At 33.8% G+C, this 17,493-nt stretch overlaps 1 protein-coding gene and 1 long non-coding RNA gene across 3 annotated transcripts; both read right to left on the bottom strand.

The window, feature by feature from the left end:
* Window positions 1–2,711: 2,711 nt before the first annotated feature.
* On the bottom strand, window positions 2,712–14,885 carry LOC101223105. 2 transcript variants are annotated; one of them, XM_011660877.2, is made up of 9 exons: window positions 14,569–14,885; window positions 12,690–12,805; window positions 12,066–12,383; window positions 11,686–11,908; window positions 10,732–10,875; window positions 10,501–10,625; window positions 7,300–7,504; window positions 6,374–6,627; window positions 2,712–3,085 (listed from the first exon to the last, which is right to left on the bottom strand). In XM_011660877.2, the coding sequence occupies exons 2-9, from the start codon at window positions 12,803–12,805 to the stop codon at window positions 2,917–2,919; spliced, it is 1,554 nt and encodes a 517-aa protein (XP_011659179.1). In that variant the 5' UTR covers window positions 14,569–14,885; the 3' UTR covers window positions 2,712–2,916. The 2 variants fall into 2 exon arrangements, with proteins under 2 accessions (XP_011659179.1, XP_031744960.1); XM_031889100.1 differs by having other exon boundaries at window positions 12,708–12,805.
* LOC116405193 lies at window positions 3,536–6,367 on the bottom strand. The gene is made up of 2 exons (XR_004218355.1): window positions 4,937–6,367; window positions 3,536–4,834 (listed from the first exon to the last, which is right to left on the bottom strand). It is a non-coding gene; the product is annotated as an uncharacterized LOC116405193 (long non-coding RNA).
* Window positions 14,886–17,493: the final 2,608 nt, after the last annotated feature.

The following is a 17,493-nucleotide window of genomic DNA, read 5'->3' as shown; positions in this document are numbered from 1 at the left end:
CACATGAATGTTCCAACCACATATAACACTAACATGGCATTAATTAAATCAATAATATACCACAACACATTTGTGAAATACAGAAGAAACCACATGTGCATTCCACACGAAAACATGAACTTTTTGAAGGAAATCGAATGCAGAAGTTAGTTCCCTACTTTGATTTCGCACTTTTTTTTTCCTTCGGAAATTTAAAAGTGCTTGGAATAAAGCTCAATTACAGCTTCATTACAAATATTCTCTAATATACATAATATACTTAAACAAGTTTAGTGAACAACAATCAAGACATTTCTTACTAAAATGGTATTCCACCACCAATATATGAACTTTCAACTCATCCTCTTGCATCGAAACCCTATTTGCTACACACACTAACTGAATTAGAGGAAATTTTGAAAATCAGTTTCAGAATACAAGTATTTTGCGTAACGATCAAACATGACTTACCAATACGTTATTCAACAGCTAAAACTTGTCCTTTCTAAGCGTTTTCTTTCGTCAAAACCCTAAATTTCTTACAAAGAGAATAGAATAGAAACACGATTGCCAGTCGAAATGGGAAGGGATGTTTAGTTTTCGAAAGTTTCTAGCCCATTACTACTTTTGTGAAAAATATAGCAATGTTAGGTTTAGCTTGAAATAAAACACCCCTCTATTTACCATATACTAGTTAAATGCCATTTATTTAAACTAGTAAACAACATGTACGATGCCGGTGAAAATCTCGAAAAAGTTATATTTTTAACTTAACTTATATAAAATTTGAACATAGTCAATTCAACATTTTCATATATATATTATTTTGACATTCACATCCTAATGTATGTTTAATATCCAAACATTTATTAAAAATTGTAGATGATTACAAATAAAAAAAATAATTACATTAATTAATTTCAAATTATTGTAAATCCTAAACCCTATATAAAAAATAGACAACAAAATAATAATGAAAAACATGATTTGATTTCTTGTTCGTGGTTAGGCTCTTGTTGTAACTTGTGATAAAAAAAAGGTACTTATGCACAAATAATTTTTTAAATTTTTTTTGAAAGGTTGAATGAGATATGAGAAGTGAATAAGCATCCTTGGGAGAAATGATACAATAATTACAATAATAATTAATTCCAAATTAAAAAAATTACAATAAAACCAAAAAACAAGTAAATGAATAAAAAGAAATGACAAAATTTAAGTTTTTCCACTCCCATCATTTTATATATAATATAGATCCAAGTATGATATTTATTTTTATTCATGTCTAGATTCTTGTTTACTTAAATAGTTGTTATATATAAATTGTTAGAATAATTCTCAATTATATGCTTGAGGAGATTTCTTTTAATTTTGAATGTTAGTGTTTAATAGTTGTTTTGAGCTTTGGTTTGTCTCTAACCACTGCTAATTAACAGAAGCAATTTTTTTTGTTTTGTTTTCCTTTTAGTTTTCATCATCTAATTTTTTTTCCTTAAATTTTTATAAACTCTAGGGTTTCAGATTTTATTTACTAGGAACACATTCTATTTTATTTTATTTAATTAAGAATGAGAAGTGTGATTAAATTGAATTAATGAATGTTGGATAAATTATTTCACTCAATACTAAAATTCCAAAATAGGTTGAGCATATCATTTTACGTAAGTCTAAGTGCTATATTTATTTATATGAGGAATTTCATTTAACTAATGTTTGTCTCTAATCTCTGCCAAACTTAACCAATTTTTGTGTTTTCTTTTTCATTTAGTTTTCATTATTTTCGTTCTATTTATTTTTTTAAAAAAAATATATATTTAGGGTTTTAGATTTTATATTTTATGAATGTCAAAAGTCGGTTAACCTAACTATTTTATTTCACTTTATTTGGCATGAAATGTATGATTTAAATTGAATTAATGAAGGTTAGATAAATAGTGTTCAACACTCGTTCATGAAGGAGAAAAAGGGAGAGTCGTCCTATGAGATTTTTTAAAAAAATTTATTTCATTTTGTTTGTTTTCTTAAGTTTGTTTGTTATTATTTTTTACTTTTAACTTATTTTTAAATTTAATTTAATTTAATTTAATGACCAATATTTTGTTAGAAATTTAAATTTAAATTTAAAGAAAATAATCATTAGATAATGAGTTTAAATAAAAAAGAAAAACATGAGTGAAAATTCAATGTCAAAATGAAGCAATTTATTTTATTTTATTTTATTAGTTTTTATTATTTTCAGTTTATCTTGTCTAGATGATGTTAACCTAGTTCTTATCTTATTTGATTTAATTAGTTATGAGATATACGATTTAAATTTAGTTAATGAATGTTGAATATGATGTCACTTGGAGTAAGATTTCAACAGGTGAAGCATATCATGCATTTTTATTTAGATCTAAGTGTTATATTTATTTATATGCTCCAGATTTTATTTTATTTAGATTTGGGAATTAAAATGATATTTTAATATTAAAAAAACAACACTTGTTCTCATTAGTATAGCTCAAATTCACGAATTAGAAGAACCAAATTTGATTAAATAGAAGAGCTGTTGCTCAAATCCTGTCGAACTCAATGGTTTCAAAATTGGCCCATGGTAACACTATTGGAATTTCATCAATTCAAATAAATTTTTTAATGGGTATTTGTAATTTTTTTTCCAGGGGAATAGAAGAATGCAATTCAATCTTTCAGAGATTAAAAAAAAAAAAGAAAAAGAAAAAAACACTACGTGTTCAATCTGCAATATGGATTTTCATCAAAATTCATGTGATAAAAAGGCAAAAAGAAAAAAAGAATGTACTACGTTCTATGTTATCTCAAATTGCAATTGATAAAAACTAAACCAAATTTTCAAGTTGATACAAACTACAAAAAAATATCAGGGAACTGAAATAATGGGAAAACAACGAAATAGAAATCAGAACTAACAAACCTTCATTTCCACCGCAGTGACTGCCTGATTCCTGTATAGATGAGCCCTAAAGATCTTCCAATCAGACAGACTAGAAAGAACGATATTCCGCTACTGATTTTATCGATTACTACTCTTATCAACGGCATTGTAATGTCGGATAATTCAATCAACAGGCTGAAGTAATACCTCCTGCAATATTCATAAGATTACAATTCTGTTCATTTAAGCCACCACCAAAGACAAGTGTCTTATGGAAAACACCCTTTGCAAATAATTATGAAACGACTCTGTCATATTTTGGGAGTTCATTATGCATACGCGAAAGCATACATATGAACCAATGTATTCTTTGTTAAAAAAAAATGAATAATGGAGAACGCTCATCTCAATAACCCAAGAGCATACAAAAATAATGTCCACAAGAAAATGACCCAGACTATGAAAATAAGCTTCATTATAGAAACTTATATCATTTGAATTTCGAAACCCTCTTAAGATTAAGATTATTTTGATCCCACATGCCCACGAAGGTCAAGTACCTCTCAACTCCAACTATCTCTCTCCAGAACACTACTTGGGTGTATTGAAAAGAAGAAGAAGACACAAGGTATACATGGAAAACCCTAGTACATGAAGAAAAAAACACAATAGAAGCCACTCTTGTTATTTTCTAATAATCCAAAGAATACAAGGGGGAATAATATATATAGGCTACAACAAGCCATAACAAATAAGGAAATAAAACAATAGTATAATAAATCACAAAAATACCCTTGAGGCTAATAAACAATCAACTAGCCCCTTATTTCCAACGTATTTCCAACACTCCTTCTCAAGTTGGAGTGTAAATGATAATTAGACCCAACTTGCTAACACGAGAAAGTTTTGTATGAGTAATCCTTTGGTGAAAATTTCAACAATTTGTGACTGGTCACTGGACAAAATGTACGGAATAAAGATACTCTCGCTATCAAGTTTCTCCTTTATAAAATGTTTGTCAATCCCCACATGTATTGTTCTGACATGTTGAACTGGACCATTAGCTATACTTATAGCAGTTTTATTATCATAGAAGAGCTTCATATGTAACTCACTGTCCAAGTGAAGATCAGACAAAACTTTCTGCAACTAGATCTCTTCACACATTCTCAAACTCATAACTCTGTATTCAACTTCAACACTACTCCTAGCAATAACACCCTACCTCTTACTCCTCCAAGTAACAAAATTACACCACATAAAGGTACAATATCTCAGTGGACTTTCTATCAGTAATTGATCCTACTCAATCAGAGTCGGTATAAGCCTCAATACATTTTTTGTCAGTAACCTGAACATCAAACCTTTACCTAGAGTAGTTGTCAAATGCATCAGAACACGATTTAGAGCTTCCATGTGTTCTTTGTAGGGTGAAGCCTTTAGATTTAACAAAGGTGGTCAATCTATAGAACCATTCCCTGGGGTATTGTTTCAGATCATAAAGAGACTTTTTGAAGCTTACAAACTTGGTGATTAAACTGATCTTCAAAACCTGGAGGAGGACTCATGTACACTTCTTCCAAATCACCATTTGGGAAAGCATTCTAAACATCAAATTGATAGAGGCCACTCTTTGTTGACTGCAACAGACAAAAAAGCACCAACTGTGTTTAACTTTACCACAAGAGAAAAGTTTGTACTTCACAGTAAGCCTAGCCTTGCCTTGGGTGTCTAAGGTTCCATCTAATTTGTACTTCACAGTAAACACTCATTTGTATCCCATTGTCATGTGCCCTTAGGAATAGTGCAGAGATCCCATGTTTTATTCTTCTCACGCTCTCCCATTTCTTCCGTGCAGCAATCTTCCACTCAGGACTCTCCATAGCTTCATGTATGTTCTTTGGTACTCTTGCAATATTGAGACTTGCAGTGAACGCCTTGAACTTAGACGATAGATTACTGTAAGATATACAATTACGCATTGAGTGCTTCACACAAAACATAGTACCCATTCTCAAGGCAATGGGCATGTCAAGAAAGGGTGTCAAGAAAGGGCATAACTCCCTGGTTTGTCTGTCATCTTGGGCTGGTCTCACCAATCTGTTTTTCTGCTAGAATTTCATCACTTATGGCAACGTTGTTCTCTCTTGGAGTTATCATATTAGTCTTGTCCTCCTCAACCACATCAACCATATCATCCTCAGCACAAAAGTTATTATTAAGTTCAGTCATACTTTGAGTTTGTGTTGGTTTAGAACCAGAGCTAGGGGGGCAATTGGGTTCGATCAAAGGGTAATCCAAATCTAATCTATTCCTTGGGCTATTGCTGAATTGATTTGAGGGTTTTAGAATTTGACATTAGGGACTCATCAATTGGGTTCCTAATTTCCAAATCCTAGGATTTCCATAACAAAAAACCACAATAAAAGCAGCTCTTTTTATTTTCTAATAATCCAAATAATACAAGGGGGAAGAATATATATACGCTACAATACTTCCAAACAGATAAGGAAATAAAACTAGGGTACAGTAAATTACAAAAATACCCTTGAGGCTATAAACAACAAACTAGCTCCTTGTTTCCAACATATTTCCAACCGGGTGTAATCAATTTGGACACGTGAAATCGAACCACAAAATTTATTAGAAAATACAAGGAACCTAATTGAACCACTAAAGTTATAACCAAACCATCTCAAACCAGCTAACTAAGATCTGGTGGTTTACTATTTGGGTAAGCAGGCATGCCAATATTCAGGGAACCTAACTGAACCACTAAAGGTATATAACCGAATTATCTGTAACGGACTAAGGTCTGGTCGTCCACTGTTTGGCAAAGCAGGCACACACATATCGGCAACTCGTGACCTACTGGATACTAGTTCCAATTTTACGCCAACTAAACCATGTTATTTGACATAACTCTCAGACACGGTTTGGTTAAGCAGGCCTGTGCATATTGGGGACTCGTGACCTACTGGATACTAATTCTAATTTCATGCCAACTAAACTCCATTATTTTTTAGATCAATTGGTTTGCTCGATTTATTCTTATGCCAAACTCAAATCTGACTGAACAATTTTGGTTTTTTTCATTTTCAAACTAAAACCACCAAACTGATCATTTTCAACCTGAACCGATAACAGTTATGGTCAGTTTAATGTATCTTTTCAATTTTTTTGCTTTACCTTGCACCCATAACACTACTCAACATCATATCATTCACTTCCTTTTAACCCAATACAACTCCTGTACTCCTGGTCAAATGGTTCCAACCAACAAACTTCAATTATTAGCTGTTAGTTCAATTAACAAGTTACATTTATATTTAAACAACAATATTCATAGTTAATCCCTATTATATTAACAAATCAAATTGCTCCTGCTAAAGCTATTTCAGAAACTGTTACCCGAAAAATGACTGTCCACCACAAAATTGGATTTCAGAAGTATGCATAAAAATGAGAATTATATTAAATTATATTGAAGGAACATACCATCCCCTTAAAGCTCTCAACTCCTTGGTGCGTTTTACAGGCATGGCAAAGGAGCGTATCACAACATAATATACCTGAGAAGACAAAGTTTCTTTTCTTCTGAGGATATATTTCATCCACCAATTATCAATATTGACCTGTCCACTGCCTGGTAGGTCAATCGGTTGACTACTAAGTGTACATAGATCAAACCGGTCTTCATACATCGATACAATGGCCTCGATGTTTTGATACAACCATTGGTTCATAGCCACCTATTAACAAAACTCACCCTTAAAATTTTATGCAATGTACGGAAATAATTTTGCAAAAGAAAATCTCAAACTACAGCAGTCTATTCCTCCTACAAACTATACGACACAATTTTGAATGATTCAAATCATCCTTTTCTGTTTTACCATCAGTTTTAATCTGACAAACGTATTTTCTTCATACTTTAACCAATACCACTCATGTTACTGTAACAAATGTCCTCCCTCTTCTATGCAAAAAAATCAATCAGTCCCCAAATGACCTAGAGATTTCCACAAGGGAATTTTAAAATTCAACCAGTTCCCATTGCAAAAGACTGTGCTCCGAAATTGTCTTCTCCAACATAAAAAGGGAGAAGTATGTTGTTTCAATAAATTTTCTTCATACATCTTCAAAGCAGAATAACATTGAAAAGTGAAATGGCAAACAAAAGAATATAGCTAGGGACAGGAACGAAATAATCACACAAGACAGTGAATTGTTCCTGTTTTCTTTTTCCCATATGACAATATACGGGTAAATGAAATTCACTACTTGGCTCTAAAATAGTAAAATGTAAGGAAAAGAAAACTTGGAGTTCCCAAATTTGTCATAAAATAATAAATTAGAGAAGCTATTCAGGATTCATCAACCTCATTAACCACCACAGGCAAAAAGGGAAAGAAAAATAGTACCTCATTACGCAGTCTTTGGAGTGCTCGTGTTGATAGGGTACACAATGCCAAGCCAATATTATCCACTTCATCAAAGAAACTGCTGTCAACAGAAATAAATTCTAGATACATACTTGCAATCCCATCAGCGAAGGTTATCAGCAAATCTTCTAATATTGAAATTCCATGCTTGACATACAGGCTATGGTCATAATAGCAATAATCCCTGCTCAAAAACAAAAGCCCAGAATGGTCCCGTTATAAGCTAAGAAGCACAGACACACGTCAGATACATATTTGTCTAGACACGCAAGAAAAGATGTTTGAATTAAATGATTTTCTTTTTCCAATTTTGAAAACAACTTGAACACGCACACAAGGAATCATCAAAGTAAACCAGGAATTTTTTTTGTAGAAATGGCTACAACATAATAATGAACAGGAATGTCGAAGCGTGGTTGCAAGGGCATTACTTGACCTTCATGTGTTTGAAAACCATTTTATGCATATCTCCTACCTTAAGCCAACCCAATAGTATCTTAATTTGGTTGATGGTGATCTTCAAGAATACAGTTGCTCCATACAACTTATCCAATCACTCCTCCATAACCAGAACTGGAAATTTATCAGGTGATATGATTGGTTTAAAGCACAATAGTCCATACAAGACCCTGCCATCCCTTTCTTTAGTAAGTAGAATAAGGCTTGGAGAAAGAACCGATTCTTTGATGCATTATCCCAACCAATATCTTCCTCACCAACTGTTCAATCTCTTCTTTTTCAATTTGTGAATAATGATAGGAATGAAAAAAGGATGTCATCTGGTCAAATGGTTTACCATTTAAGCTCCCATAGAGGAAGGGGATGGGGAATTTTTTATAATCATCTGAAAAGTATTTCCCTGTTCACCAAATGGATTTGATGCTTTTATCGAAAAGGAGCTCCGCAGAGAAAAATTGTTGCTAATATGTATTACAACCCAGTTCAACTACAAGCCGGGAGAAAAGTCCACATCTTCATCAAAAGGCCTTGGAAGCCTGTTGAAAAATTGAGGCATCGTGTCCATAGTCATATTGCATTTAGACTCTGGCGTTGTAAGGGGAGACAAAACTCTATTCTGAAGGATTTTTTGGTCTCGGAGCCAAAATCTTTAACTAAAACATTCTATTATTTATCACATCTTACACTAGAAAAGGGAAGCTACCATCATTGACGTATAGAATCCAATTACAAGATTATGGAATTTATTCATAAGAAATCTTAATGAGGTGGAAATTGGGTAATAAGCCTCACCTTCCCTTCTTCCGCCCTTTGTTACAACTAATCAATGACTTTTGATATTTGGTCTTTGGAGAGCACGTTCCTTCTAGCTCATTAACTAAGAGACCCACATCTAATCAAAATCTTGCAAATGGTACTAATCCCAAAAAGGCAAAATTCTTGATTTGAGACCTAAGCCATGCTTGCTTAATACATGTGAATAGCTCTAACGAAGATCTCCTTGGCTAGCTATCTCACCAAGTTTCTGTCACCTTGGCATGAAGAATCATGAGACAGATTGGTATTTTCAGCATTCTGGACATTTCTACGAGTCTTTTGGCTGGTTTATTACATTACATGACCAAAGGCGGTCTTCACTCTTCACCATCTACATCTGTTTAAAAAAGAGAACAAATTTCTTTGGTGCAACTTTATTACAGCTTTTTATTGAAATTACGATGGAAAGAAATGCTTGAGCTTTCTCAGATAAGCACCGAAGGATTTTACTTCATCTTCAACTTTTATCTTGGAGTAATTTATCTCCTCCATTTTGTAATTAAAGCTTATCTACACTCTTTTATCACTGAGGTGTTTTTTTTGTAATTATACTCTGATAATGGGAGATGATGAGGGTGCTATGGGTGTACCAACCTAGTTGAGATATTCAGGTGTGTCTGTTGACCCCTCTAACTCCTATCCATCAATGAAAAGTGCTGTTTTCATTGCAAAAAAAAAAAGACTCTTAATAATAATTCTTTTGTAATCAATTTCAGTAATCAATAAATTGGTTTATGTTTCTATTAGGATTCTCCAACCTGAAACTAAGAAACTCAACAATAGTAGAAAGAGAGGCAGCACTCTGTTGAGATACTGTTAAACCCCCAAATTTGCATACTTATAAAAGAAGGGGCAAGAGAGGAAATATATGTGTGGCTGTACCAGGAGAGACAAATTGATAGAGGAGAAAAGGCTGTGGGTCTCACTTGAATGTTAGTATAAATAAGGAATGTTTTGGGATTGTCACCCTAGGCCTCTTTTAGGTAAAAGCTGCTAAAGGCTTTTAGGGAGAGGATTCCAGCGTTCTCAAAGGAGCTGGGCACTATATGCTTGTTGTCTTTATTTTCCTTTTAACTCTTCTTTCCTCGAATTCTCATGTTATGTTGTGAACTGGATATATTGCTCTATCAATAGATTAATCAGAGTATTTCTTTGTTTTATTATCTTGTTATTGTTGTCTGGGAGTTTTTCTGAGTTTCAGTACAAGGTACCTTAACAGATATATTGCAATTGAAATAAGTTCTTACAAGCTAAGCAGAAAGAACCAAATGCAAGGAATTACAAAGAAATGATAATAACGTTCAGCTCCTTCAAAAAGGTTGGCAACCTCTCCCTCTAAAAGCCACAGCAGCTGTTACCAAAATAAAACCTGCCTACATCAATCCCCAAAACATTCTTTACCTCATCATTAGTGGGTCCCATCAGATATTTTCCCCTCTCCTATACTCTCTTCCATAGCTGTCTCTTACGGGTAAATACTTTCTTACCCTTTCGTTTGTATGTATGGATAATCAGGGGCCTAACAGTTTCCTATAAATAATCATAATAATAATAAGTCACAAAAAAGTTGATCTGTTTTTTGGTAAACATTTCATTAGATTTATACATGTTTCTTGTTTTTCATACTGAATAGGTAACCAATAATTAGATGTTTATATATTATAAATAATTTTTATGAAATCATTTGTTTCTTTTAGTGAAAAAAGTTGTGCATAACATAAATATTCTAGCCACAAATTAAACAAGCTAACAGTATTGAAGCCCTACCCAGCCCTACCAAGCAGGCAAGAATTAGAGAGTACCAAAATGGAATTCTGATTTCCCTTTGAATATACAGAATAGCCTAGACATCGCGAATGTGATAGAACTTCCGAAACTTGGAGCAAGATTAAGTAAACAAAGTACCTGCGAGCACCAAAACTAAGAAAGTGCATCAATTCTGCAAACAGCTCTTCCTTGCCAGACTTCTTAATTCCTGGTAAAATGTTGTCTTCTGCCTTAAATTTTTCAGACATCAAAGAAAGAAATGCCTGTAGACATTCAAGGAAAGGAAAAGGCAAGAGTGTTAACTAGTAAAGCTAAGAGAAAATGACTAGAAAAGCAGATTTGGAAGATAAAATTTATTCCAGGAAGTACCTTACTAGAATCATTATTTTCCACCGACAGTTCGTTTCTCAGCCAAGACATGCATACAGGTCGAGGGGATTTTAGGATAAATTCAGAAAATATTTTAGACAAATCATCCATGCTCTGAATAGTAGCATTGGAAATATTGTTGACCTGCAGAACAGATATCAAATTAACAAAGGATGCAAAATTTTGCACAATGAAATTGAATACTGAAAATTTTCAAATTCCTAAAAAAAAATTGCCAAATTGTTCGATAAACTAAAGTCTCATGAAAGCAAGGAAAGTAATTAAGCTTTTGGTGGATACCCACTTGGAGAGAGAATGAAAGCTGGAACCTATAGGTGAGCTTAGTGGCCAGGCAGTTTCAAAGAAAGAGTGCCAAGATCATTTATTCTTTGCTCATGCAGATTGTCCATTGGAATACTTGTCACTCAACTACTGAGCGGACATATACTTAAAAAGCAAGGCCAAATTCTTTGGATGAATGGGGTGAAGACCCCTACTTCCGGAGTTGTGGAAGCAAGCACTTATGAAGATATCATCATATAATTTCATATTTTTTAAAAAAATTATAAAAAAAACAAGCACACACAACACATAACACAGCTCAACGAAAATTTGTAGATCCCACGTAAGGAACAGAATGTACAACAATAGGCTATTGTTAAAACTAAATGATTTGTAGTTAAGGGATTCTGGAAAGAACAAGGAAAAGTAGATTCCTTTTCTCATCAATCTACAAGTTTCAACACCAATAAACAAATTTATATTACAATCTCAAATTTATAAACTATTTAACCTAACAAGTAACAACCTTGGAACTCAACGGCACAGTTGTACAACCTATAGAACAAATCTTGTTCAAGTAAGTTCGTCGTAACAAGTAAAAACCACCCAAACATTAAAACAAACGTATAGAATATAATGTGACAAGAGGGTACAGTACAGTTAGATGCCTGCCTCTTCCTCGATTAGTTGAAAAGAAGCCCAAAGCAATCTTAACCTCGGACCCTCACCAATTGCATTCAAGCATAGGGGTCGCTTGGCCTGACATTCTGTAAATTCGAGAACATCGGTTTCCATACTTTTCCTACGTTCAAAAGCATCTAGAAAATCCAAAATTTTTCCTTTAACTACATCTAATGCATGCTTCGGATTAATTTGACCATCAGTCTTCATGCCACTGCAATAATAAATATATACAAATAAAATATGAAACCTCAAAATAAACCGAAGCAGACAAAAAGTGCAGATATACACAACAAATAACAATGGAGAAAACAGTGAATTATGTTAGTTAGCAACAACAGATCTCAAACTTGTAAACTGTGCACCCTTACCTACCAGAAAAGGTTTGGTTATCTAAGACTGAATTGGTCTGAGAGTTGATATTTCCACGTTGATTAGACTTTGGTACAGGTATTACTCCAGCCATATATGTTAGAAATATACTGGTCATCAAAAGCAATTGATCAACAAAAATTGCCTCGGAGGCTGTTGTTCCATCGACATTTACCAAAGACCTTAGGTAAGCATGCTCTCTGAAGGTCTTCCTGGGAGCAGGATTTACAATTAAGTTTGAGCCACAAGAACCAATAAGCTCATGGCTTCTCCAAGTTGAGATCCTAATGAACTTATAGCTCTCAGAAGAGGATTTTCTAGAATACAAAAAATGAAAGAATGTCAATTGTACTTTCTACATATGAAGAATCAATATGAACAATGCATTCAGTTTATACTTATTTTATCTCTAACCCCTCAGCAATAGTGCACATAAAAATAAGTTCACAGTTTAATAATCACTTCCTAACCATATCTTACCAAGACTCCTAGACTAGATACACAAGAAAAGAAAAAAAACAAAACAAACATAATTAGGGCTTATATTGAATGCAGAAAATGGAAGAAGGGTTGTCTTAGATAAAATAAAACTAAAGGTTAGCAAATAAGAAAAATCAGTTAACCTCTGTTCTTTTTTAAACCTGAGATTGCATAGTGCGGGGCTTTTCACTTTGAATGGAGCTCTCCAAATTTGTAGCTTGATACATGGTGATGGTGTGACTGCCACATGCTCTGCCATCTGTAGAGAGCTCCTTCAGTCAGCACATATAAGGGTGAAGTAAATTTTGAACATAGCCAGGAACGATAGCATGTTTTACAGTGAAAGGTTGAGAATTAAGACAACAGAATTAGTTTGTAGGCCTCACAGAAACAATGAGACTCAAAAGGAGCCAAGGCCCTTGGGAGAAAGGGGAAAACATAGTTTCATTTAAAAAAAAAGAGGCAACCTAAACAATTTATTTCCAATTCTTGTCCAAAATAAGCAATCACATATAAATGGAAAGGAAGAGCATCCGGAAAAAGAAATTTAATGATAGAGAAGCAAAAAATGGCCTCTTAAGTTTTGATCACTCTCTCTCTCATTGAGAAAAACAAAAAGAATACATAGACCTACTTTAAAGAAGAACCCACAAGAAAGGAACCATGGCTTTCAATCAAACAAAATAAAACGTAGCAAAACACACACAAAAAAAAAACGACAACTTTTACACAAAAATCCAAAGGGACACGTTGAATCTATTACAGGACAACACCTCACTCAGAGACCTCTCAAAAACCTCTAATAATTCTATTGTTTCTCTCAACCCAAGGCCTCCACAATAACACACACCCAAGCTAGCCAAAAAACCTTTCTTTGTCACGAAAAGAACAGGGAAAGCATTACTCAATCATCTCTCTACAACCTCTATGCCTGGCCCAATCAAAACCAAACACCTGATCGACAAAAATTGTATAACCATAATCACCTGCCCCAACTATTTTATACTCCGCCAAAAAACGGCTCCAAACTGCAAATATTAATGCACACCTCCTAATATGAACCATATAACACTCCTTACCTCCACCATAAAACTGGTTTGACAGGTCAAAGCTCCATAAAAATAAAATAAAATACCGTTTTACCACTTTAGTCGCTATCAACTAAAATAGCCCTTTGCCACGTTATCCATTATACACCCTAGGAGTATCAACTCAGAATTTGCAAGGGCTATTTTACGTGTAACTTTTATGAAAGATATGCCACTTCTTTGAGGTCTATCTTTGGTTGGAACCTAGGAAACATTGTTTGATTTTGCTGGGTGGTGCAGGATGCCTAAGAAGGTGGAAGAATACTTATAACAATGACTAGGGGACTGATATTTGAGAACAGATCCATTTGTCAATTACATTGGGAAATCTAGGGAGAAAAAGCCAGGGCAAGTGAGAGGTGACGATTTTATTTTGTGGTTTCTATTTGGTTTTCCCGAAGAATGTCTGAGTACATTATTTTCCGTTAATCACTACCTCACGGTTAAGATTCCACACTCTTCCCTCTCCAAATTATAATAATTTTTTTACAATACAGCTTCCTAGCTCTTACACACAGACACATGTATAACAAGGAATCATAGATGAACCCAAGCTACCATTAACAAGTGTGAAGCAATATTAGTCTAAGAAACCACCCCAAAAATAAAATGCAGGTAAAATGAAGAAACCGGATGCAGAATTAGCGCAGAACTTGGGAACAAGCAAGGGGGACTAAAAATATCTGGTACCTCTTTACTTCAAAGATGTACATGTTCCATTTCCTATAACTAATAACCCTATTTTTCAACTTTATGTGAATTTTGTTTTCTTATACACCAATCCTGAATGCTCAACAATTTAAAAATCTTACATCAACTTATTCGCATTCATCAATCCACACTTACAACTAGAACAGTTACCACTGCCGCATTGCACTCTAGACCTATTATCAAATCAGAACCAAACAAAATCTAAAAAAATGGAGAACTTTACCGTAATTATGAAATGGAGGCGGTGGCAGTGTGAGGTTGAATTGAAGAGAATCAGTCGGATCCTTAACTTCTATAGGTGAACCCAGAAATCAGAGATGGAGAAAGAAGTCAAAAATGAATGAATGAATGGTAGGAAAGAACATTTATTTTTTCACGAGGAAAATGAGAATGACATTAGAGAGATTAAAGGATTGAAGGCTGTGAGGTGAAGGTGAGGTTTAGAAATGTGGGAACTCCTTTTTTTTTCCATTCATTACACAAACTCCTTATCCCAATCACATTTCACAAAGACAAATAATGAAATTAGTTTCTCCCTTTTTTTCTATTTTATTCTTTTCTGGACTGCACAAAAATGAAAATTTGTCCAAACTAACCTAAAACCCAACATTTTAAAGTTAGTTTGATTTTTGTATAGTAATCGTAAAATTTTATGGATAATAATCAAGTTTGTAAAGTTTGTAGTAACAGTTTTAGAAAATATAAATATAACAAAATCTAACACGTAATCTAGCAACGTCTTTGAGGTAATAGTTTACCCAACTTTATTATATTTGTAAATTTTTAAAATATATTACCTGTCATATGAGCTATGGTACTAGAGTTTATGATCCATTTGGCAAAAATAGTAACCGACGCCTCTGGTATATCACATGTGGAAGCTATTTGAGCATGTTGAGATCGTTGACTATTCTTATATAACAATTTCCAACAATCACGTTTTATATGGCCTAACTTATGACAGTAGTTACAAACAATCTTTGCAGAATCTGATTTTTTATGATCATAATTATTTCTCTGAACATTGCTATCCATCGCTCGAGCTGCCGATGGTTATTGTTCTTGCTAAAGAGAGCACTATTAGGTTGAGGAATAGATACACCAGTTGGAGAACTTTCAATGCGAAGGACACGAGTGAAAGCATCACCTAATGATGAAATCTTAGAGTCAGAGAGAATATGTGCCTTTGTCATTCCAAATTCAAGTAAGGGTCCATTAAAAAAGATCATAACAACCATCTTCTCTCGTTGAGCTTGTTGAACTTTAACAACAGGACTAAAAGGTAACAACAAGTCAAGCTCGACAGTTATCTTTTTAAACCGCATAAACTAGTTTGTGATAGACTCAACTTTTTATTCAGCATGAAAAAATTGCATACAAACATCAAACATTCTATGTACTTGTTCTTTACTTGAATATAGAAAATCTAAAAATTCCAAAAGTTCTTTAATGGACTCACAGTGATCAACCATTCCAATTATCTCACTCTCAATGGAGTTTTTGATCTAAAGATATAAACGGGCAACATCACGAAGCCAATCCTTCTTCCACTTTCTATCTTCTAGGGGATCTTTGGTCATATGACCATCCATATCAACACTTCTAAAATAGAACAAAATTGTCTGACGCCAATCATAATAATTAGATCCATTTAACTTGTGTTCTGTGATCTTAGAGGTTAAGGGAATGACGTTGGAAATTTTTTTTATGTCTACCATATAAGTCACACACTGATTGTAGTCCACACATACAAGGAAAAGTTCAATCCAAACTGCTGTAAAATTGGAAGAAAACCCTAAAACAATGGCGTAGCCTTCAGTTTTTGTCAAACCCAAATACTATTTGATAGACCCAAAGCACATACTGACCGAAAACAAAGGTTCGAGACAAGCCCAAAAGACGGAGGTCAAATCAGAGTCCTCACACGCTTTCACGCATCGGCTCGTGGATGATGTGCAGGGATATTCCAACGGCTCGTGAAGCTCATGCGTGGTGTTTCCCGATGATCGACGAAGACAAACTTAGGCGAACGAAGGTGGCACTTCATATGGTATGGGTGGTGTCGACAAATGGTCAGCAAAAGGTAACCTAAACTTAAGCTTAATGGAGGAGAAAGCTAACAGCCATTTGAAACCCTAATGTCTCTGATACCAAGTAATCTAGAATTATGAGAAGTATATTTCTTATTTATCTTGAGTCAAAGAAAAGTTACATATTTATATAGAGAACAAAATAAACCCTAAACACTATGTACAATTACAATAACGGACATATGTTATAACTATATATCATAACAATTTAAATTGTAGATCGTACGTGTAATGTATGTATGGGTAATTTATGTGAAAATTGTATGAGTTTGTATATGTAAATTCTTGTTGTATGTGTATAAAATTAAGAAAATAAGCGTTCGATTGTTCTTGTTAAAATTCATGGATGAAGAGCTCTCGATGTATGTATAGATTCTTGTTGTTGTATTTATATTGTATGTATAGATTATAGATTGTATGTATGTTTGATATTAAATTTGTTGTATATTTTAGAATTACAATATGTTATTGAAGCAACGAAGAAAGAAAAGGAAGAGTATGAGGAGACTGTAGAAGAGCTTAGGTGCAAGAATTTCCTTTGACTGCATTTGAGGACCTCGAATCCAAGAGTAGAGACATGCACAAAATGTGCAAAGAGGGAAGTTAAACATTATTAGGAGTTGCGTCGAAAGAAATATGAGATTGATTCAAAGAGAAACAACCATCGTTTTGGTGGTTCTAGAAAATTGATTGGAAAAAGCGAAGTAGAAAATGACAAGATAAAGAACTGAACAGGTAAACCATAGAAAGTTCCCCACTTACTTTGGTGGTCCCATAGCAAGTGGAGAATTTTTTACATTTTACCTGTTCGGTTTTCAATCTTGTCATTTTCTAGTTCTATTTTTCCAATCAATTTTCTGAAACCACTAGAGTGAGGGTCGCTTCTCTTTGAAGCAATCTCATATTTCTTTCAATGCAACACGTAATAATGTCAAGTTTCAGGACATAAAATCATACAATTGGACCACTCTCACTTGTATAAATCAAACGACTGACCTCATAGACAAACATTCATAAATCACTTGGGATTAATATTGAGTTTCACATGGTCATCCTTT

This window comes from Cucumis sativus, chromosome 7 (assembly GCF_000004075.3).
Source record: "Cucumis sativus cultivar 9930 chromosome 7, Cucumber_9930_V3, whole genome shotgun sequence".
NCBI classification, from domain to species: domain Eukaryota; kingdom Viridiplantae; phylum Streptophyta; class Magnoliopsida; order Cucurbitales; family Cucurbitaceae; genus Cucumis; species Cucumis sativus.
This window is presented reverse-complemented; position numbering and strand designations above follow the sequence as displayed.

Coding starts and splice junctions, on each gene's coding strand:
- LOC101223105 (XM_011660877.2), bottom strand. CDS start 12,805: ATGGCAGAGCATGTGGCAGTCACACCATCACCATGTATCAAGCTACAA. Junction 10,626..10,731: donor AAAATAATGATTCTAGTAAG/GTACTTCCTGGA, acceptor GAATGTCTACAG/GCATTTCTTTCTTTGATGTC. Junction 6,628..7,299: donor TCCAAAGACTGCGTAATGAG/GTACTATTTTTC, acceptor TTTTGTTAATAG/GTGGCTATGAACCAATGGTT.